The 23771-nt window shown below is 40.6% G+C and overlaps 2 protein-coding genes across 4 annotated transcripts in view; one reads left to right on the forward strand and one right to left on the reverse strand.

The window, feature by feature from the left end:
• The first annotated feature begins 173 nt into the window (after nucleotides 1-173).
• LOC134806586 (mitochondrial disaggregase-like) lies at nucleotides 174-11422 on the forward strand. Its single transcript, XM_063779896.1, has 11 exons — nucleotides 174-585; nucleotides 1549-1600; nucleotides 2142-2337; nucleotides 3115-3346; nucleotides 4067-4307; nucleotides 5009-5107; nucleotides 5656-5788; nucleotides 8418-8586; nucleotides 8821-8959; nucleotides 9859-9996; nucleotides 10367-11422. Exons 1-11 carry the CDS (start codon nucleotides 348-350, stop codon nucleotides 10563-10565), a joined length of 1836 nt encoding a protein of 611 aa, XP_063635966.1. The 5' UTR covers nucleotides 174-347; the 3' UTR covers nucleotides 10566-11422.
• A 372-nt stretch (nucleotides 11423-11794) lies between these two features.
• LOC134806777 (transient receptor potential-gamma protein) overlaps nucleotides 11795-23771 on the reverse strand; it is a 61295-nt gene continuing 49318 nt past the window's right edge. For 2 of the 3 annotated variants that reach the window (XM_063780113.1, XM_063780112.1), the window contains exons 18-19: nucleotides 22742-23084; nucleotides 19451-19647 (exon numbers count right to left, since the gene is read on the reverse strand). In XM_063780113.1, the coding sequence (XP_063636183.1) occupies nucleotides 19470-19647; nucleotides 22742-23084 (521 nt within the window). In that variant the 3' untranslated portion in view covers nucleotides 19451-19469. Of the gene's footprint in view, nucleotides 18600-19009; nucleotides 19184-19450; nucleotides 19648-22741; nucleotides 23085-23771 lie in introns of those variants that run through there. The other variant, XM_063780114.1, reaches the window with a different exon arrangement.

Here is a 23771-nt window from a genome sequence, read left to right on the forward strand (position 1 = left end):
TACCGATAAAATGGGGCGAAGACGCAAGAATACCAATTTGTACCGCTAGTATTCCCGTTTGGGGGCATTTTTTAAAATCGGTCGATTTGATCATCCCGTCTGGACTGACTTTCATTCTGCACCTTTTCATTGTCACTACTGCTCAAACTACTGCTACTGTCAGTGACGTCAGTGTCAATGTCATGTCATTTCATTCGAGACACACTGATGTAATAAAATCAAGAAACAAAATGGAAAATAAACGCTAATAATTTGAAAAAACAACTTACAATGTTACCTATAATTTTGCTGCATACCGATAAGTCACTCAAGCATACGAGTTAACAAGAAAGGAATTGTACAGCTGAATGTTAAAAATGTCTGGGATGCAATGTGTGAGGAGTAACTTGCGAACTATTCGGCGCGCGGTCCGGCTCGCTGCTGTGTTAGCCCGGCGGCCGGTGGACGGCAGCGGCGCAGCCGGCGCGGGATCCGGCGGCGACGGCGGCGGCGAACATGCTGGCGAGCGCTTTTCTCACGCGCGCACCGTCGTCGGAGTGGCTACAATCGGTCTGGCGCTTGTGGCTGCCGACCATCAATATAATGGTATATTTCTTATTTTATTAATACAAAGCTTTAGAGAAAACGATGAGTCATCACCAAGTTGTTACCAGTGGTAACTACTGGGATTTTTTCCCACCTTTTACCACTGGTAAGTACTGGAAAAAATAATTCCCAGTAGTTACCAATAACTCGGTTTGGTGGTGGTTTGGTGGTAGTACCAGTGGTAACTACTGGGAAAAAAAATGCTGCCTTTTACCAGTGGTAACTGTTGGGGAAAAAAATTCCCACCTTTTACCAGTGGTAACTACTGGGAAAATAAATTCCTAGTACCACCATGCCAATTTAGTGGTAACTACTGGGAATTATTTTTCCCAGTAGTAAAAGGTGGGAAAAAAATTCCCAGTAGTTCTGGTGGTTCCATACAATCAAAGTATACTCTGATTTCAAAACAACATGCTAACATTTACATCTGGCCCCAATTTCACATCAGTGACAGGTGCGACAATTGTAAAATCACTGTTGCTGACGTCACAGGCATCCATGGGCTACGATTACCACTTACCATCGGGCGGGCCGTATTCCTGTTTGCCACCATCATTGTCTTATTAAAAAAAACTTTATTATATCGAAAAACAACAGATATTTCTTTTGTGAAGTTTCTGACAATTGTCAAGATTTAGAAGAATTGTAGGTAATTCTCGACAGGTAACGAGTTATATGTCGGAATTTCGTGACAATTGTAGTGTTTCTTGTGACAATTGTCATAAACTTAGCAAGAGAAATATCCGTTTTTTTCCGATATAATGTTTTGTTAAATAATACAATGATGGTGGCAAACAGGAATACGGCCCGCCCGATGGTAAGTGGTAACCGTAGCCCATGGATGCCTGTGACGTCAGCAACAGTGATGTTTTACAATTGTCGCACCTGTCACTGTGGTGAAATTAGGGCCTGGTGTTAGTATTCGTTTCCAAAAATGTAACGGACAAATTGTTTAAATTACAGAAAAAAGATTTTTCAAAGCAGCTGGACTTGGCAATTTACAAGAAATTCGCAGGTAAGAAAAGATCACACACATGAAATTGAGTTTCCCTAATTTCATTGTCATCATAATCTTATTTACTGGCAGTAGCCAGAAATAAGGATAAATAAAGGTTTACCCCCCTATTCATAAACGCGCTACAAACCTCAATTGGCTAATAGTCTTTATCTGTCATTTTGACTTATGTATTTGTAAGAAAGGGATAAAACATAATTTAACTAAATCTGCACATATTTTTTTATGAATAAGGGGGATACAGTTTAACACACATGGTACTGCAATTGTTGTTTAGATGATAGTGGCAGTGACAGCACTCTTATAGTTGTAGTTTTAGTTTAGTTTAGTTGTTAGGTGCCCACCGGATCCCAGCTCTATGGCTTGCCATGGCAATATGCTGAGTGGGGCTCCCCTCCTAGCGTCTCATTTGTGTTGTTATCTGTTTCATAGTATTGACAAATATTGTACAAATTTTACTTGTGAAATAAATGTATTTCTTTCTGTCCTAATAATTAAACTCAAACCTCATGGACTTAAAAAACGACAATGAAATTTGTAGGCAAGTAGAAGCAGCAAAGGAGGGTCGCGCTCGTGACGGCGGCTGCGCCGACCGGCGGCACACACTCGGCTGGACGGCGCTCATGGCCGCCGCCGCCAACGACCAGCCCGCCGCCGTCGCCGAACTGATCCGGCTCGGCGCGCGCCCTGACCTGCAGGAGAAATACGCGGGCGCGTCCGCCGCCGCGCAGCAGCAGGTACTCGTCACTTCTATAAACATATGTACCTGAGCTTAGAGTAGTCACTCTATATATCGATAAAAACTAATTTATGATAAGATTTAAGCGATCTTAAAACATATTAATGATAAATTTTATCATACCTACCGTACTATTACCTAATAGGTAAAGATTGCCATCTTTGGAGTTGGAGTGAGCACTTACTTATTACTCTGTGGTCCAGGCAGTGTTGTTTGCAAATACTAATCTTTTTTTTCTGATCTGATGGAAAGCTGCTGCTCGGCTCGCAAGCAGTCATCTTTGTTTACACTGACGCATTTAGGATGCTGTTTAGGTTGCCGCGGTATTGTAGCGCCTCAGCAATGTTTGCTGAGGCGCGACAGACTGTTTTTTCGCCATCATGAGGAAGCGATGCGCGTCACTCCTCAATCGCAGCCGAAGCAGCACGAACAGCATCCTAAGTACGCTGGCGCAGCGTTGGGACTCGCCCCTGGTCAAGCGGTGTGTGCAGCTACACTCACCTGTTGCTGTTCCGCCGCGAAAGCTATAAATGTTTTGTTTTGTTTGTTTGTTTCGTCTTAATTATAATACTAACTATAGATATAAGTTATTGTAATACCTAACCCTTTATATGGACCATATGTTCGAAATAAAAATATTTCATTTCATTTCATTTCATTTGTTGATCTTATGAACTACTTACTATTTACATTTGTTAATTTATGAACTTATTTAGGTCCTTCCAGTTTCTATTTGCTCGTTACTGCTGTGTGGGTTAATGCTAAGCAATTCTAGGGCTTGCATCCCTTGGAAGCGATGCAGCGACGCGAGGACGAGTTCTGCGCGTCCATGAACTCGCGTGCCTCGTTCCTCGGCTGGACGGCGCTCCACTACGCCGCGCTGGCGGACTCGGCGGGCTCGGCCGCCGCGCTGCTCGACGCCGGCGCCGACCCCACCGCGCGCGACCACGCCGGCCGCCGCGCGCTGCACTATGCGAAAGATCCGTCTCCTACGAGAGATCTCATTGGCTAGTATCCAACTATCTATTTGAAACCCTGTTTTTATACCCCCAATTTGTTGTTCGAAAAAAATGCCAAATTCAGAAATTACTATAGGACAAGGAACCAGCAACTAAAATGACAGTTTGATTTGCCAATTGCCTAATCACTGATCAATCCATCTTGTAATATATATTCTCTTATTTGATGGGTTATAAAAGCTAATATAATATATATATGTGTAATTTGTGTGTGGAAGAAAAAGATTCGAGCCCTACACCCCAGCAGGGCGTAACAGGATGGAATGAAGAAGAGAAGATATGTGTAATTATTACATAAAATATTTTCTGAGCTCAATGTCAAGGTACCAGCTTTATTTTGGCCATGGTACCCTTAAAATTAAGTGCTGAAATTGAACATCGCTTGAACATTTCAATAAAATAAATGTTTTAAACGGATCCTTTAAACTTACCCAAAGCTTGTCTGGAAGAGATCGCTTTTTAGCGATAAGACCGCCTGTTGTTACCTAGTCTTAAGCTTGCATTTCGTTTTTTGTATTTTATTTAACCTTATGGTGCAATAAAGGATATTTACTTAAGCCCGATTTAGACGATGCGAAAACTCGCATGCGAGTTTCATACCATTGCGGGTTTTGATCGGTTGGTTGAATTAGACGTAACCAACAGTCCGCAATATAACTAAAATCCCATACGATTTCGCGCGCCGTCTAAATCAGCCCATACTTACAGTGGAACACTCGGCTCGTTGGGAAGAGAAGCTAGCCGCCGCCGCCGCCGAGGAACGTCGCAGGTTCCCTCTAGAGCAACGCCTGAAGCAGTTCATAGTGGGCCAGACGGCCGCGATCGAGACCGTGGCAGCGGCCGTGAGGCGGAAGGAGAACGGGTGGGCCGACGAGGAACACCCGCTGGTGTTCTTGTTCTTAGGCAGCTCGGGGATCGGGAAGACTGAGCTGGCTAAGCAACTCGCCAGGTTAGTCAAAAATTTGTAAAGCCTGGCCAGTAATAGGATATTAGACTACTAGTCAAATCAGTTTCTTTTTTCGAACTGTCAAAACGATTTTGCTACTATGGATTTTATATGAAACACTAGCATATGTCACAATCAAATTACCTACTCTTTATAGTTTTATACGGGTTTTAAATTAATAAATTGTGTCTAAAAATAACTGCTACGTTTCTCTATTAATCTTCTAGTGCTTTATTTCATGCATGGTGTAAAATAATTTATTTTAAATACAGTCAAATACCCTATATGTATCCGGTACCGGTACCCTACCGGAATTTCATTGGTACAATTTTTTTTTATACTTACTAAACTGAACTGTCACCACATATAGTATGACAATAACAGCGCCCTCTTGACAATGATCATATATTTCTGATCGGGCTTTAATGTAATCTGAAATTACTTAATCGAATTTTATCTGAAATTACTTGCTGATGATATGATATCCCATCGATCTTTTTGATTTTCTGATTTCATGATACAACCAGGCGTTTTTGAAGAGTGGATATGGCATTGCGTGATGACTTCACACTGCGCAGTTTGGCTCACGACTGAATCGCATTGGTGTCACAGATGCGATTTTGACACCAACGAACTAGCTCACTTCGTAGTGTCCGTAAGGTCTGTCTTTACGAAGAAATATATGTGTCAACGGTGTCTTGCAGGTACATGCACCGCGATGACCCGGCGGCGTTCATTCGGCTGGACATGTCCGAGTACCAGGAGAAACATGAGGTGGCTAAACTCATTGGTGCTCCTCCAGGGTAAGGACTCTAACGTGGGCATTACAATAAAATATGGAAAGAGGCACAGAATAAATAATAGTACTAGGTACAGAAGACTCACTCTCTAACAAAACGCATCTGTTACGACCAGGACAGATACGGCCGCTAGGTGGCGACAGCGCCACGCGCGGCTTATGGCTAGCCACCAAAATTGGTGTGAAACGGATGTAAAAGAGGCACAGAATAAATAATAGTACTAGGTACAGAAGACTCACTCTCTAACAAAACGCATCTGTTACGACCAGGACAGATACGGCCGCTAGGTGGCGACAGCGCCACGCGCGGCTTATGGCTAGCCACCAAAATTGGTGTGGAACGGATGTACTTTTAGCTACCTGTTGCAAAGCGACGAAATCGCGTAGTGAGCCACGCCTGCTAGAGGCTAAAACGATTTTTGATCAAAGTCGGTACGGCGAAGTTTGAAAAGAAGAGCCAGTCAGAGTGACAAGAAATGCTGTTTACAATGGTCTGAGAACACAGTTTCGGGGCTTGCGAGCTAACGTTACCAATTCGACCTGTGTCGTCAGATACGTGGGCCACGAAGAGGGCGGGCAGCTGACGCGGGCGCTGGCGCGGCGCGCGGACGCCGTGGTGCTGTTCGACGAGGTGGACAAGGCGCATCCGGACGTGCTCACTGTGTTGCTGCAGCTCTTTGACGAGGTATAAATAAATTAAATTAACATACAATAATAAAAATCTTAAAAGCTAAATCATTTTGGCGACATAGTTTTCTGTAGCGTCGCACGGTGGGCTGAAAATCGGCCTCCATAGAAATAGAAACCGAAGTCTTAAATTTGAACTTTTTTTTATTGGAATAGCTTTTGTTAGGTTTTATTATGTTCCAAAATTAATCTTAGCTAATTTGGTTGGAAAAATAATTAATTATAATTTTTTTTCAAAATCTTTGTATGGCGCGTATCAGAAAAATCGAGTTTTCTCCGAAAATAAAAAGTTAACCGTAATATCCTGACAGATGATTTTAAAACCAATTATTTTAGATTTTTCCACATAATTAGAATTTTCCTAAGGGGTGCACTTTTTTTTTTAAAAATCGATATATGTTTTTTATTTAATTTTTATATTTTAATACGGTTATACTCGTTATTTTGACTACAAAAAATGAATTTGAGTTTGATCGATCCAATAACTTACGCGTAGTGAATTTTTGTTCTAAGCAAATGTATGGAGCGTACGAGTAAAACGGATTTTTTTCAAAAATTAAAGGTATACCGTAATATCCTTGCAGATGATTTAAGTACCAATTATTAAGGATATTTTGACATAACGTGAACTTTTCTACCGTATGCATTTATTTAATAAAAAATAAAAAAACTTATTTTTTCATGCTGAAATATCTTTTTTTCATTGTTTTAATCAAATAAATAATAAACATACAAGAGTTACAAGTAGAAAATTGAAAATAAAACCATTACATCCTTTACATTATTACCCTTGTATCCTCTTTATTACATTATCTTTGTACTTAATGAAACAGTGTTTAACAAATGACACATTGACAACTGATGAGTCTAAAATTAATGATCATTAATGAGGTCCGGTTACAATCGTTAGTAGATACTATGAATGCAGTTTAATCATTAAGGTTTTAATCATTATGCTTATAATTAGACGTAAAACTAATTACAATAACAATGATATAGAATGGTGGTGTTCATTAGTACTTGCAATAAATAGGTAAGGGGTACATTTTATATTTTAGTTCATCTTGAGCTTCTTAACCGCTAACTTATACGACCATAAACCATGGACAGTCTTATTACGAACTTGGACTTGTTTGTTATCCTAAAATCTCAAGGATCTAGTTTAAATCACGAAGCTTTGTCTGAAATAGTGCTAACTAAATCAAACCTTAACCTATCAGAAGAAGATCGTGACACCTTGAAAGCTGCTACTGACAGATGGAAGAAAAGCCAACGGAACACAGAAAAATTTAGAACAATGTATAATTTTTGGACAATGGATAACAAACAAGTCCAAGTTCGTAATAAGACTGTCCATGGTTTATGGTCGTATAAGTTAGCGGTTAAGAAGCTCAAGATGAACTAAAATATAAAATGTACCCCTTACCTATTTATTGCAAGTACTAATGAACACCACCATTCTATATCATTGTTATTGTAATTAGTTTTACGTCTAATTATAAGCATAATGATTAAAACCTTAATGATTAAACTGCATTCATAGTATCTACTAACGATTGTAACCGGACCTCATTAATGATCATTAATTTTAGACTCATCAGTTGTCAATGTGTCATTTGTTAAATACTGTTTCATTAAGTACAAAGATAATGTAATAAAGAGGATACAAGGGTAATAATGTAAAGGATGTAATGGTTTTATTTTCAATTTTCTACTTGTAACTCTTGTATGTTTATTATTTATTTGATTAAAACAATGAAAAAAAGATATTTCAGCATGAAAAAATAAGATTTTTATTTTTTATTAAATAAATGCATACGGTAGAAAAGTTCGCGTTATGTCAAAATATCCTTAATAATTGGTACTTAAATCATCTGCAAGGATATTACGGTATACCTTTAATTTTTGAAAAAAAATCCGTTTTACTCGTACGCTCCATACATTTGCTTAGAACAAAAATTCACTACGCGTAAGTTATTGGATCGATCAAACTCAAATTCATTTTTGTAGTCAAAATAACGAGTATAACCGTATTAAAATATAAAAATTAAATAAAAAAAATAAAAAACATATATCGATTTAAAAAAAAAAAGTGCACCCCGTAGGAAAATTCTAATTATGTGGAAAAATCAAAAATAATTGGTTTTAAAATCATCTGTCAGGATATTACGGTTAACTTTTTATTTTCGGAGAAAACTTGATTTTTCTGATACGCGCCATACAAAGATTTTGAAAAAAAAATTTAATTAATTATTTTTCCAACCAAATTAGCTAAGATTAATTTTGGGACATAATAAAACCTAACAAAAGCTATTCCAATAAAAAAAAGTTCAAATTTAAGACTTCGGTTTCTATTTCTATGGAGGCCGATTTTCAGCCCACCGTGCGTCGCCTGTTCCGGTGTAGGACTCGGCAGATTCCACGGAACCGCCATAATACCACATTCTTCGGCCAGAAGTCCGCGTTCGCGATGGTTCCCAGCAGCGGCCGCGACTCGCGCACCTCAAACGAGCTGAAGTGGACACTCTCCGTTTCAGCTAAAAAAAATAAAGCTCCTTAATGAGGTGTGAGTCGGAGGGATGGCTCTGGTTGTCCCTACAGTAATGTCCCTGTATGTAATATCGCAGGGTCGCCTGACGGACGGTAAGGGCAAGCTGATCGAGTGCAAGAACGCAGTGTTCGTGATGACGTCCAACCTGGCCGCGGACGAGATCGCGCAGTACGGCCTGCAGCTGCGGCGGGAGGCCGAGGCCAAGGCGCAGCTCCGGGCCAAGGGGACCGTCACCAAGCACGGAGGTACCACCGACACTACATGACACATTATGTAATATCGCAGGGTCGGCTGACGGACGGCAAGAGCAAGCTGATCGAGTGCAAGAACGCGGTGTTCGTGATGACGTCCAACCTGGCCGCGGACGAGATCGTGCATATGTAAATGCATGCAACCCCTGCGTCAAAAAAAAGGGTCCGTCTTGTCTGAAATTGATCTGTACCGTGTATTTTTTGTGATGTCCCATTGAACATTGACAGAGGATCCAGCGACGCCCGAGGAGGCAGCGGGGGGGGAGGCGCTGGAGGTGTCCCGCACGTTCAAGGACAGTGTGGTGCGGCCCATACTCAAGCGGCACTTCGGGCGGGACGAGTTCCTCGGACGGATCAATGAGATTGTGTAAGTTATGCTACTGATTGATCTAAATCAGGGGTCTCCAAACCCCGACCCGCAACGCGTTCCAATCTAGCCCGCCGACACCCAAAGCGAGTGCCCACTGTCCGGCCCGCGGGAGCCAGGCTCCAGGGGTTCAGCATTCATTGAGAGTGGAACTGTTTCTAACAGCACAACCAGACATCCTCCCCCGGCGCAAAAACCGACGGTGGCCCGCTCGAAAGTTTCTGAGGCGCAATATGGCCCTCAGCTAAAAAAGTTTGGAGACCCCTGATCTAGAGCAGGGGTCGGCAAACTGCGGCTACTCGCACAATAACACTTAGACCGATCAAATTAACTTTAGTGATTCTTTGACATTCCTACAACTGATGATTTCTGCTGTGGTTGCTTTTCTTTAAAAAAGTTTGCTGACCACTGACCTAGCGAGTGCGTTCAGCATATTCGACTCAGCTCGGGATAAAAGCCTTCGTATTCCGGCTGTTTTCCTCTACAGGTCGCATTTCATTGCATTGCATTACAGGTCATATTCTCGTGATAACTTGGTAAGCAGGTAACAAACCTGTAAATGATCCCCCACTGTATCTGATTAGTCGGTCGTAATTAGAGACTCCATTATCCGTCCGTCTGTCTATCATCAGGTTGTGAACCGTGATAGCTATAGACAGTTGAAATTTTCACAGATTATGTATTTCTGTTGCCACTATAACAATAAATACTAAAAAGTACGGAACCCTCGGTGGGCGAGTCCGACTCGCACTTGTCCGGGTTTTTAAATAGAATAACTTGGTCATCGCACGGCAGTATACATAATTACGTAATATTAATCTACAATTTGAATTGCGCGTGCGATTGCCGTGCTCCCTGACAATGTTACATGATCTTCTAAGTAACAATGTTATCTTCAGGTACTTCCTCCCGTTCTCGCGGCAGGAGCTGCTGACGCTGGTGCAGCGCGAGCTGGTGCGCTGGGCCGAGCAGGCGCGCGCGCGGCACGCGGTGGAGCTGCGCTGGGAGGGCGGCGTGCTGGGCGCGCTCGCCGACGGGTGGGTATTATGTACATCATGTTTGCTCGCATAGAACGGTCGTGCGTTGCCCTAAGTACGACGGCTCAGGTTTTTCAGGTCAGGTCTACGGGCTACAGTCGATATGAGGAGCTAAGCGTGGGCCGCGTTAAAACTAGTTTTCAAATATGTTTGGAAATGCACTCTGTATCAATTGAATACGGTTTATATTGCATTAAATTAATTAGTACTATGTGTAAGACCGTACCTACTTCTCGGAGTAAATCCTTGCCTGCCTGCTGTAAATCGGAGCCTGGTGACAGACAGACGGACAGAGGAGTCTTAATTAGTAATAGGGTTCCGTTTTTTTTAACCTTCGGGTACGAAACCCTAAAAATGTATGTATGGACAGGTACGACGTGCACTACGGCGCGCGGTCCATCAAGCACGAGGTGGAGCGGCGGCTGGTGAACCAGCTGGCGCTGGCGGCCGAGCGCGGCGCGCTGGCCCGCGGGTGCTGCGTGCTCGTCACCGCCGCCGCCGGCCGCCTCGCGCTCGCCGTGCGCGCGCCCAGGCAGACCGACTACACGCCGCTCGACCTAGCCGTCTGACTTTAATACTCACTTGAACGGGACTTTGTAAGTGTATTTTCAAATAAAAAACATCCATATCACCTCCTAAAGCTCTATCGTAGTTCAAGAAAAATTGCAGTTGAATTTTGAAATGGTGTAGAAAATATGGTTGGAAAACTTGCTTTCAAAACGAAAGAATCGAAAAATATGCAATTCGGTTCCGATTTTAAATGATTTCAATTACGTTGAAGTAAAGGCTCCTAGTTCTCTTAAGGCCCATCATACGAGGCAAAATGGCAGTTGTATTTGAAATAGTAGTGTAAGAATTAAAATCGGACGAAACGTGATATGCAACAATGTTCCGATTTAAAATGGTTTAAATTACATTTACAGTAAATACATGGTGCTACTTTACCGCCCTAGTGCGGTAATTGGCACACTACGTGCACACGTCGAAAATTTAGTGTAAAACGTAAGACACGTGCGAATACACCCATACCTACATATTTGTAACCCTTATACAATTCAGTATTCCTAAAGTAGCAGCAATGTAATAATCAAGTATAAAATAATGTTACCGCAATATTTAGGAACATAGCAGAATAAGTTTAATTACCTGTCTTTAACGCATTTTTCTGTTTTCCGTAAGACAGACAGAGAAATATATATATAACGGGTCACTTACGTTTTAAAGTCGAAGTCAAGCAATGATTTGAAAACGGGAGTGACCCGTTTTAAAAATATCCTTCACTTTTTGCCCTAACATCGCAAGTCAACGGTCAAAGCGTGGCTGTGAATGAATTTTATTTTAAGGGACCTATGATAAGCCGCCGACATAGTTAATTATATTTAAAATTATATTATAGCTGTTGTTAAATTATAAAAATAAACGAATCTTGTTATAACATTGCTTTTTAAATAATACCAGCCCTTTATTATCTATCTTTTCGGTTGTAGAGTGTTGTACAGTTAAAATACAAGATATTCTGTAATTTAATTTCTAAAATAAAATTGAGCTAAAAGCGAATCATACTGGCACACTGCACCAGTTGTCTCCCCATAAGAATCTAATTTTTGAGATTTTTTTGTGGACATGGTTTTAATTTTTAAATACTTCTGCGTTTAAGAGGTCATCGTCCAACCAGTGGCGCCCTCATTAGGGGGATTGTCTAAGTTTAAGCTTCGGTGTGCCGCAAAGCTACAACCTAGGACCAAGAATTCAGTACTACTGGCAAGAGTGGCAAGGAATAACAAATGAAACAACAATATACATAGTGCTTATTTTATTAGACTTCGCACCGTTATATACAAATATAATGTATAAATAAATAACAACTCTTTATAAAATATCATCGATTATGTATCGGCGCGTTGCGCGGCGAACAACTAAACATGTGAAGGCCTCTGGTTCACTAGATAGACGTTTCCAGCAGTCGTGACCGACGTCGAGCGCAGCAGAGGCGGTGACCGCTGGCCCGGGGCCGCAGACAAGCCGACAATCGTTTATCGAAAAACTCCAATAGATATCGAGATGCCGTCATCATTTTAACGAACTAGAATAACTATAGAAGTCTGACTAGAGCTCAAAAATGACCCCTCAGGAATTGTGTCGCGAGATACTCAGCTGTACTGCGCGCATGTTGACAAAGTCAAATATGGTTATGCTGCGCAAGAGATTTGACATATAGAATTTTGTTTTAGCCAAACAAAACTTGGAAATAGGGTTAATTTATGGAGAAGAGGTATAGACCGCAAACCACGAAGTAATTCCCATTACCGTTAGCATCGCGGTCGATAACTCTTAAAGTGGTTAAGGGCGATGTGTATTGAACCCTCGTGGACGTCAGCTGCCGTTTGTGGGTGGCCATTTGCCACTTTGGAAATTGGTGCATTTAAATAAGTACTAGATTCTCCCGTCTGGCTTCTGGGTTACGGCCTTCAGGGCATCAGCTGACGGTCTTTTCACCGCGATACAACCAGCTGACGATATTTTTTATTCACAATAGAATATAAATTATCATGTGACAAAGTTTCAAGAGAGATGCGATGACTAATTTTTTTACGTGTTTTGGTGGCTGCCGTTCCTACCTACCTACCCACAAACGGAGCGGCAGCGTCAGCTAGCGTTTAACCACTTTAGTTACAGCCTGGGATGCAATGACCGACGAAATTTGCGCCTGGCCCGCGGTCTAATAACTTTTAGCGATACCTAATTACCTATGTATGTGTCACATTTTAAGTGTCAGTCATGTAGACTGTTTTTTGAAGTCAAAAATGTACAGAGAGCTTCGTCTATAAATATTCCTGTCCTGTCTATAAATTTCCATACATGACTTTAGTTTCGATTGATCGATTTTCTATAAACGATGTCACTTGTCTAGGCCCCCTGAGCGACAAGGTGACAACTGTGTTGCGAAAACACTCCCACCTATCTAACATTAAGTACATGTACCTAAACATTTCAATGACATAAGCCAAACTGAGTTTCAGGACATATGTGACGTTCCACAGGAAGGTACCTTACGGCAGCCGGTGATAACGATAACGCTATTATGAACGACGCTCCAATACTATTACGGTGCTACGCGGCGTAAGCGCCAACCGCAAGGTACCTTCACCAGTGGAACGTCACATATTTATAAGGATAAGACACAATACAAACAAATTAAACATTTAATTTGTAGTCTATCTCTAACTCTGGTCTCACGATAGAATTAATAGGACAAGCTTCGAGGTTTAACGCAACACAGACTTTTATGTTTGACATATTGGCATTCATCCCTTTCACACTTATTAGTAAGGGATAAATGTTTAATGGAAAAGCGATAGTGTCGCCTAATTGGTGTTTCGTCGCCCAGAGCATCGGCCCGAGTACTGACTGCCATCCTGACGTATCTAAACACTTAAACATACAATATTTCAAAATCGCCTACTCGTTAAAATTGTCCCTTACACGGTTGTCTACTAAAATTGGGTGCTTCGGTACACAGCAAGCGAGTGCCAGTGTGACATACTTCTCTGTGCTAACCAATCGCAACTTCGAAAAAGGTTTCATTAGAACGAAGTCAACGAACCCATTTTTTTTTAAATCCAATGCGTAATTTTATTTTTTCAAAACTTAAAGACATCCTGTAGAACTTGTAGAAGCCAATATGTTAGGTTAGATTTGAGACACTTCTGAAAATTTTACGATATTTGAAAAAAATAGCGTTCGGTTTGAAACCGGTTCGAAATTGAAATATTGATTAGTTCCCGATTCGCCGGATTCTTGTTTCGCCTGATTCCTGATTCGTCGGATTCTCGTTCAGTCGGATTGTGACGTGGTACTTAGTAAATCCGGCGAAACAGGAATCCGGCAAGACAAGAATAATCTGGCGAACTAATCGAAAATTTGGGAAATGATACATCGGACAAAAAATATTTCAAAGTTGCGATAGGTAACCACTTCTCCGTGTTTTATGCCTAGAGTTGGTAAGAACATGAGCCTTATAACTCTTGTAAGGGTACCTAATGATTCTCCGATAAACTTTTAGCAGATCATCGATTCGCCGACAACGATTCGCCGAACATCGTTTCGCAGAGTCATTTATTTGTCAATGTAACTTCTGGTCAACTAACGTTACGTAGACTCTTGGTTCACATACCGTTCAGTTTGCTTCTGTGTAAATTCGCAGAACTATTATTGGACGATTTCCATTTGGCAGAGTAGTCGTTTCGTTTAAGCAATGTTTAGTCGAATAACGTTTCACATTTTACATATAAGTCGTTATTTTCGAAACAAAAGAATGAAATAAAATATTATAATTTTTTAAGTAAATGCGTTAAGTATATGTATATAAAGTTACGACGAAGTTAGTGAATATGTAGTGTCAAACTCGTGGTAAGGCTACAGTTGCACTTCATGAAATTGGTGGATTTCAGGAGGAAATGCTTGAGTTACTTTAGAAAATACCGAAATCATAATACACATGCCTTTAAAAATTGAAGGGTTCCGTCAATTCCTCATGGATTACAACATCAGATCAGAACCAAAATTATTATGGGAATACCTCGCAGGTAACTTTTTTCAAACAAAAAAAGAATAACTCAAATCGGACCATGGGTGCTGGAGTAATCGCTAAACATATACTTAAAAAAAAACATCATCATTATCATCAACAATCATCATCAGATGCACTTCATCAATAATTGAAATCTCACCTTATTTTATTTTTAATATTTTTTTAGCATTAGAGAGAAGGTAAGCGACGTTGACATGTCTTTTAATTGAAAAACGCTTTTTAAAAATCAGTAACTAAGTATTACTTATGAAAGCAGAAGAATATAAATGATCGTATTAAATTCGTGAATGTTACATATTTGCCATTACTTATTTTTAAAAAGAGTTTTTCAATCAAAAGACACCTCAAGATTGTTTACCTTTTTTCTAATGCTAAAAAAACGAACATTCAATATGAATGCCAAATGAACATTCGACCTATTGTGTTTCGACCAATGGTTTCTCGGGTAATTATGACAGTTACTAAATGATTATTCTACGAATAGTAAATATGCGTATCAATGTTCTGCTTATTGACTACTCTCGCAAACGACTATTATGCGTAACGAGATTCGGCGAATCGTTACTCTGCCAAACAACCCGTCTGCGAATCGTTGTCGGCGAAACAAAAATCGGCGTATTTTTTTTCGGAATATCAATAGGGCACCCTCTTGTAAGTCTTCATTTTAAGAATTTAACTTTATTTTTAAGCCGTTTAAGTGACACTTGTACCGAGTATTTTTGAAGAGTGGCTCAAATGGCTCGATGGCTATAGATAGAAAGATTAGAAAGCCATTTGAACGTTCTTTCTAAACAAAAGTAAAGAATATTTTCTGTTTGTGAATCACGATTACTGTATAGTAGTACTTCGTTTTTTTAGCATTAGTAAACAATCTTGACGTGTCTTTTTTATTGAAAAACACTTGAAAAATAAGTCACAGCAAATGTAACAATTATATAGCATATACATATGATCATTTACATTCATAAGTAATAAGTAGTTACAATTTTTTAAAGCGTTTCTCCATAAAAAGACACGTTGAGATTGTTTACCTTTATTCTAAAGCTAAAAAAACGAAGTACTTATAGTGTTCGTCACTGTCCCAAGTGTCCCAAGTACATGCCACTTTAAACTCAACTCCGTTATCAGCAATAGAGGTGACAGCAGGGTGTCAACTATTAGGCATTACCATGTCGAGCACTAGGACGTTTACCTTATATGAAGACAACGCGTCTGGAATTTATTGAACTCTATTCTTTGCAGAAGTTTGTAAAGAGAAACAACCAAAACTTACTGGAGTCTTAAATGCAAGGACTGGAAAGGCTCAAGTCTTACCAACACTAATCTCTACACATGTGCACTTTCACATTTCACATCTTGCTTTGTCATATTTCTAATCGTTTTAGTCATAATTTTACCGTGTGTGTTTTGCCAAATTGCTAATTCACATCGTGGTTTGTTACGGGGATTCGCTCAAACATTCAGTGATGCATTTCTGTCCTTTATTTGGCAAACGAAAGTGACATTATCACCATATTTTATTTTTAAAATAAGCCCACGAAATAAATCGCTGTTAGAGACGCAGGATGAACATGAAAGTGCGCTGGTGTGGTCTTAGCTATTCAGTGTCGACTTAGTTCTGCGGGTTACCCCTACATAGCGCTTAAAATACGAGTACACTGTCAAAGACTGGAAGTTCTGAATTATTTCACATTTAAAAACTGGTCACTTGCAAGGGGGACTGTAATGAATTACGCCAATGACTACATCCATGATTTCAGCAATGATTTTCGTGACCAAGCCCACCTTTCAAGAGGCTTTACCCCCACCCAGCCCACCTTGTCGACACTCTACTACAGCAGAACATTCAACTAATCACATCAAGACTTACAGCAATAGTTTATATTTATAGTCATCCAACTTTGGTGTTCGACCCATTTACTTAGCCTAGCCTAGCCTAGCTTTGCTTAGCCGTCGTGTCTAGCCTGCATGTAAACAAGTACTTAAAAATGGGAAAAACATTCACTTAAAAATCCCTGCTTATTCTTGTTCGATTAACCTTATATTAGTGAGTGTGCGCCGACAGAACAGCATAAATAATTACTGGAAAACTTTCTGGAACACATCATTGTATTTGATAACTTACTATCGACTTATTTTAAACTGCGACCCGTAGGTGTATAAATAAATAGTTGCCTATGTTTATTTCATTAACTATGTTATAATTTCATTTGTACCTACTTATCCTAATTGGTGTTTGATATTAGGTAACGTTGTCATGGTTAAAGTTAAGGAAGGTTCCTACTTAAGGCTACGAGTATGTTGTAAAATTTAAACGCTTATGAGAATTGTGCGTGCCGCGAGGCGACCTCCACACTTAAAACGACGAGTCCTGCCATATGGACGGTCATCTCAATTCACGAGACCAAGCAAACTAGTAAATTTTGACCCGAGATCTGGACGAGAATGGAAGTATGACCAGAATCACTCAATTATATTTGGATCCGTTTAACAGTTTGCTTTAAAATTCCCGTTGTGCATAGCTCGATTTACTTTCGCTATCTACTAACTATTTACATTAAATTTAATTATGACTACTCCTTCCAGCCTCTCAATCGGGATCTAAATAGCGCCCTAGCGATTGTTCAAGTTCATCGTCTCAATCGGAGGTACTCTTCGAGTCTATTCCCTCTCACAAGGGCTACTGAAGATTTGATTCCCGACGATGAGGCTGTGCGATATAACTACTTCGTTCTGATTAGGCCTCTTATATTGCTGTGTTCGTTCTGGATTGTGGAGAAAAACTATCAAAAATTACTTAGGTATTGGTCATTATCACTATCTATTTAAGTACTATTATCGTTGTGGTTTCATTATGTGTCTGTTTTCCATCGACCAGTAAGTATTGGATTCTAGTTTGTTACAAAGATTATTGTACGTATACGAACAGTTCACAGTTAACCTTAATATTAATATTTGTGTAGAAAGTACTGAGTAATATTAACTATTTTCTTTTCACTGTCTGCTTTTCAATTTGTATTATATTCTGGCAAGCTAGCTTTCTAAGTAGAAAAAAATCCATTTTGAATGATCGATCTCATACACAAATTTTTAATTTCGTGCATTTTCTATTGACAACATTCATGAAAATTGGCTTGCCAGAGTATAGTTGTCTATAAACATCTTAGCAGAATCACTGCCAGGTAAGTTAGTTCTTTAGTCTCGCCACTACGTGACGCATTTCACGCATTTGCACTTTCAATGTAAGCATAAATAACGTAAAAAAACAATTATTTCTTAAAAGTAACTAATGTTATAAAATGATCTGATCCTTTTTCCTTCTACCCTTCTGAAGAATTTTCTTAATAATGCGTTCTGATAATGTCATGATATTATGTAAATTACTTTAAGCGTACCTATCTTAATAATTAGCGGCGATCAGCAAGTAGCAGTGAATGACTTTCTTTGTGAGGGTTTCGAATGAATTAAATGGCGCTCAGTATCTACCTACTTACTGGCAGCGTAAATAGCCAGCTATCATCGGCAATTAATATCAAACAGGATCTACATCTACACGCAGGTCTGCACGAAGAATAGTCGATTACTACTCGCTTATCGCAGACAGCCGCCTTAGTTTCCTGATCTAAACCAGTACTCGTCTTTAAGACGAGATTGTTTTGCCTAGGATAAACCGCAATGTGTCGCGCGTCTTCTCGAATTCGCCCCACTAAGATGACATGAAAGCCGTCACAAGTTCACAGTGAGCCCGCAGACGGACGGTTTAGGTCAGGGGACTCCAATTGACCCGAGGGCCAGGCTTCTTGGCCCGATGCTATATATGTTTTTTGGCCCGGGCCGGATTAGACTCTTGGACCATGTGTCGTTAGAGCCAGCCGGCGGAGTGGTGCGGCGCGTGTCCGTGCAGCGGCGTGACGCCGGCCAGCTTGGCGAGCGCGGCGCAGCGGCCGCACGGCGCGCCGCCGCCGCCGCTCGGCCGCGGCGTGGGCCCCGTTGGCTCGGCGCAGCCGCACTGCTGCTCCTGCTGCGGAACACAAACGGTTTTAGATTGATTCACGAGCTAGCGCGGCAAATACTGGTAGAGGAACAATTTTCTTCGGAATCTGTGAATGCGTAGGAACCTGAGAACTACATGAGGATTTTAGGTATTATAGTTGCCGCAGCACCAAGGGGCGAGTAAATTATAGTTAGGTACTGTACATTTTATGCGTAATACTGCTTGCACAACTTTTGCATAAGCGTGCAGTGCGGAAGAGAGAAGCACGATTCCGATGATTCACGATCTGACTCGCCAATCAGATTTGCGGCAAGAACCTATACTATAGTCGTTTTCAAAGATGCATTGTTGGCGGCCTCATTCATGTAATCGAAGAGAATTTCCGCGGTCACGGTACCCAGTTTGACGGAAGCAGCGAAGCATAAAACAGAAGGTACCTTGTTGGCGTCGTCGTCGAGGCTGGCGAGCAGCGGTTCCCTGGAGCCGCCGCGGTCGGGGGCCGGCGCGGGCGGCGGTGGCGGCGCGCGCTCCGGCGGCGGCGGCGGCGGCACGCGCGCCGGCACCGAGCTCGCGCGCTGCAGCGCCTCCGCCGCCGGACGATCCTGACGATACACCATTTTTTAAGTTTCTAAAAGCTCGTAATCTTCATAAGCATTACTTCTGTACATCGTATACCTAATACCTATTAATACAACATCCATTAGTTATCTATCTTCCGATCTTCCCATAAAAATGCAAAGAGGATATAGGTAGGTAGTTCGCGTCGCGTCTGACTAATTGACTGTATGATAGTGGAAACGACCGCCGCCACTATTATTTGTAGACAAAACCGAACCCAGAAATAAGAGTTAACGTATCGTGGTCGCACTATTAAAATACAGACGGGACTCAATTAGAAGTAAATACGTTACACATCCTCACCCGTTCCTCCGCTTGCCGCCGCGAGTCGGAGAACTTCTTCCGCTTCCGCTTGAGCGCGGCGAGGGCGGTGAGCGGGTGCAGCGGGCCGCCCGCGCGCCGCTCGCTGCGCTGCGAGTCGCTGCCCGACTCCGATCGCTCGCTGCCACTGCAACCACACACAACTTACCAACCCACGCTGGAAAGACCAGTGAGACGAGTTAGCATGCATCAGTGCAATATTGTTAGTTTTATTCTGGCGTTTCTGACCGATTTAGGGTATACTTGGTTACGAGACTTGACCAAGTCTGAAAAAATAATTTACTGTACAAAAAAAACTTTTGTGGGTGTATATAGGTAGTAGCGGCTCATAACATGAACAATTTCGATTTCATATTTTACAACTGGCCTTCAATTATTTTATACCTATAAAATCTACCTACACTTTGTAGGTAGTAGGTAATAGGCTGTATCATTGGTTCCTACTAGAAGGGACCACATTTTGAGGCTAAAGTACCGATCATAAACACCAGTATGAAGAGGCATTTAACTCTTTCGGTACCCCAAAAAACGGCTAAGTACCTATCTACATTACCTACCTATAGGTGTGCAGTCGGCATCAAATATATCGGAGCGGACAAGGTACCCAAAAATGTCTGACCATGCACTTTAACGTCTTGATAATTAGAGGCTTTGTTCAGATATTACTCCGATATATCGGATGGCGACTGTACGGGTAGTCGGGCACGAAAGAGTTAAACGAGAATTTGTAAAATGCAATAAAATTTGTTAAATTAGTAAGAATACTTAAATACAAAATAAGACAGGTAGGTAGGTACCTACTCTAGTAAGTGAAAGATGCTAGACAATGAAACCTAGAAATACTAAATGTGCTTTTGCTAAATTAAACTAATTCTGTTATTCAACTAGGTATTTATTTAGGTATTATTCAAACGGTACTCTAAAAGTCTAAATGCTATATAGAGGCTCTAAACAAATAAGAAAGTTTAAACAATAAATTATTCAAAGTATTGAAAAGCTGTTAAGTTAAAGGAAGCCGTAAAATTATGTTCTTAATTACATCTAGCTATAACACACGTCAAGAATAAAGGCATGCATCTAGTACTTATAATACAAACAGTTAAAAGAGATAAAGTGTAGGTTTAGGAGTGTAGGTACTATCCGTAGGTATTCCACTTATCAAGCACCACTCTTGTTAATGGTGCCTGGTGCTTGATAAAATAGTACCTACCTACGCTTAATGGAGAATATTCTCGGCGATGAATATACGGCATGCGTGCCTTTTTTTATTTCGGGAAGTGTTAGCTATACGCCACACTCACATAGACATAATATTTCACCTATGAGGCACAATTTTGAGGTTTCATGTGTGAGCATACCTGGGCGGATCAACTATTTCTTGCATCGAATCAACTTTTTTTGCAATAAAATAAATGTTCTTTTTTCCTCACAATATCATTTAATATAGATAACAACACTTCCAAAGATTGCAAATAAATCTCGAGCATCGCTCGTTCTTGTGTTTTGATGGAAATTAAACATAGATTTGATAACACACTCACGTAAAACGTCTACTGAGTCACAGGTACGGATTTCTCGATTTTGATAAGGAAACTACATTTAATTTAAAAAATATTTCCTTTATTACTGAAAGTAATTAATAATTAACACAGTTACAAAATAAAAGGTACAAAGGTCAGTCTCAATTTCGTAATATTGGGGTTGGGTTTGTCTCTTGAGTCACATGGATAATTTGATGTGAATATTTTTTTACATAACTCAGTATGCATTCAATATAACTAGACAAATATAGTGACGGTACTTAACAGAGTTCTAAGCGAAACATTATTTGTATATAATGTCAATGAATGTTTGTTATGAACTATTTAAAAGACGGTAATCTGTTGCAATTTAGGGGAACATTGTCAGCGAGGAGACAAAACATGTGACTCAACAGACACAATTACGCTAACCTTAAAGATTAGGAACTTATCAGTTTTAAATTATTAGTATAAAATTTAATTCAGTATTAAATTTAACGTAGTATATAAGGATTTAAGGTGAAAAATGTCTCTCGAGTCACGTAAAACGTCTTCAGAGTCACGATTTTTGTGACTAAGGGGATGTGACAAAAGAGACATTTTAACATTGTTTTGTTGTTTTTGTCGCAATACTATTTAAATTACCATAAAAACATATACACTGAGCATTTTAGACTTAAAGGGAACTAAACTAAGATACAAATTTGATTCGAAAGATATATACTTGCCGGAATTCTGAAGTCACTCAGCCGACACACAATTAACACACGCTACCACCTTATGAGTCACGGACGAAATGGCCGAGCCAGTATGAACCTAAAGCAAACGCAGACGCCATCACGCAATACGTAGATCCATCTCTTATTGGCTGAGCCGTTCATAGCCTGTCTCACTCGCACTTAGCAAAACAAAGTATCCTGTGACTCAGCCGACTCGTATTATTTTAACGCCTTGGGGACATAGTTTTGAAAAAATATTTTGTACACTTAAATTATATATATCGTGCGCGTTAATAAGAATTTAAATAAAAGTTACTAATTTGTTTATAAAAAGCTCGAAATATAGGAAGTCGTAATGGAATTAGTTTTCAGAATTTCTAATAATAGCAAGTCAGTACGCCTGGGGGACAGTGGGATTTTCTATGAAACAAAAATTTCGTCACCCGAGTCACGAGAAATATTCTATAAAACTGAAAAAGTTTGCTTTATAAAATTAAGGCAAATACAAAACAATAAATCTGATTAAATAATTAACATCTAATTATAACTTTTATTTAATAAAAAGTAGTGTTTAATATTTTAGAAGTAAACGGGACGCGTTTATACAAAAAAAAGTTGATCGGGCCACCTACATCCCACATCAAACCTATATAGTTATATGTTTTAATTTATGTCTCCATTTCATAATCTTATTGGTATTTAAATACATAGCAATTCCAGGACAGACATCACTTGTACGACATTGAACGACGAAAATAGTTCGTAGATACAAAACATTGATTAGAACCGAATGGGCTGGATAGAGAAATACTTTTGCAGAACTTTTTAACTACTTTTTGTAGGTAAGTAAATTAAAAATCCATTTTGGAATCGATTTGGCTTAATTTTCCCATTTAAAGGTACCAATTCATTAAAATTTCACACCTACGAGTAATACGAAATTGTTTAAACGAAAAGGAAAAAGATATAGTCGTGAACGAACCTGGGCGAGTGTCGGTTGTGGTCGCAAACGGAGTCCTCGGAGCGGGAGCGGCCGATGAGGCGCGAGACGCGCGCGGCGCGGGCCGCGTCAATGATGGTGCCCCAGCGGCGCTTGTGCGGCGGCTTGCGGCGCCCGGGCGCCGGCGCCGTGTCGCTCAGGCTGGACTGGCTGGCGCGCAGGCGCCCGCCAAGCAGCTGCGACAGCTGCGAGTGCGGCCCGTGCTCGTGGTGTAACGACGCCAGGAACTCGTCCACGGGCGCCAGCGACCCGCCCGGCGCCGTGATGTTGAAGCCCTTCATCAGCCTCCGCTCCTTCTGCCGGTTCTTCTTGCCGCCGCCACCGCCTGCCGAGTGCCCACCAACACAGACGTTTACACTCCATAATGTTGAGGATCCTCCGCACCGCTGACGAAATACTCTGACGCACCGTATACTGAGCTGCATCTAAATCGCAACAAGTTATTACATAGCGTGTTTCGACGCGATGACATCGATCGCCGGTTAAAAACGTGACTCGGGAGACGTGTCACTGCGTTTAAGGTGCGTCAGCGTATTTTGAGCAGCGGTGTGCCTTGAGAGACGTGATGACAGTGCGAACACTTCACGACCGCCCGCACGAAGGACAGGTCAGAAATATTTTTCTACGTACCTATTTAAGTACACGCAAGTTTAACAGCAGTTTATAGTCTGTTCGAGATCCTGAAAACGGTAAAAAATAGAGATACTACTCCTAAAAATACGTGTGATACCTCATTAGATTCGTCATGATGCCTAGAAAAATGTATTCGAAGCGTGTATTAGCACACAAAAAATATCAAAAGTTATAAACAAAAAAAGGGGGGGGGGGAAGTAGTTATTTTTTATTTCCCCAATATCTCAAAAAGTATTAATATTTAAGAAACTAAAATTAATATTATAAAAGAGGAGGATATTTCCAATAAAACATTCTATACTTGCAGAACTGTATCTCCATTATTTATACTTTTTATTCAACGCTGAACACAGCCCTCCGCGCCTCATTTTCGGGAAAC

Source organism: Cydia splendana, chromosome 3 (genome assembly GCF_910591565.1).
Source record: "Cydia splendana chromosome 3, ilCydSple1.2, whole genome shotgun sequence".
Classification (NCBI taxonomy): domain Eukaryota; kingdom Metazoa; phylum Arthropoda; class Insecta; order Lepidoptera; family Tortricidae; genus Cydia; species Cydia splendana.

What these genes read in the sequence shown, in the direction of transcription:
- LOC134806586 (XM_063779896.1), top strand. Translation starts at nt 348, where the DNA reads ATGTTAAAAATGTCTGGGATGCAATGTGTGAGGAGTAACTTGCGAACT. An exon ending in TGCCGACCATCAATATAATG is followed by an intron (nt 586 to 1,548) that starts GTATATTTCTTA and finishes TTTAAATTACAG; the next exon opens with AAAAAAGATTTTTCAAAGCA. An exon ending in CTCATTGGTGCTCCTCCAGG is followed by an intron (nt 5,108 to 5,655) that starts GTAAGGACTCTA and finishes CTGTGTCGTCAG; the next exon opens with ATACGTGGGCCACGAAGAGG.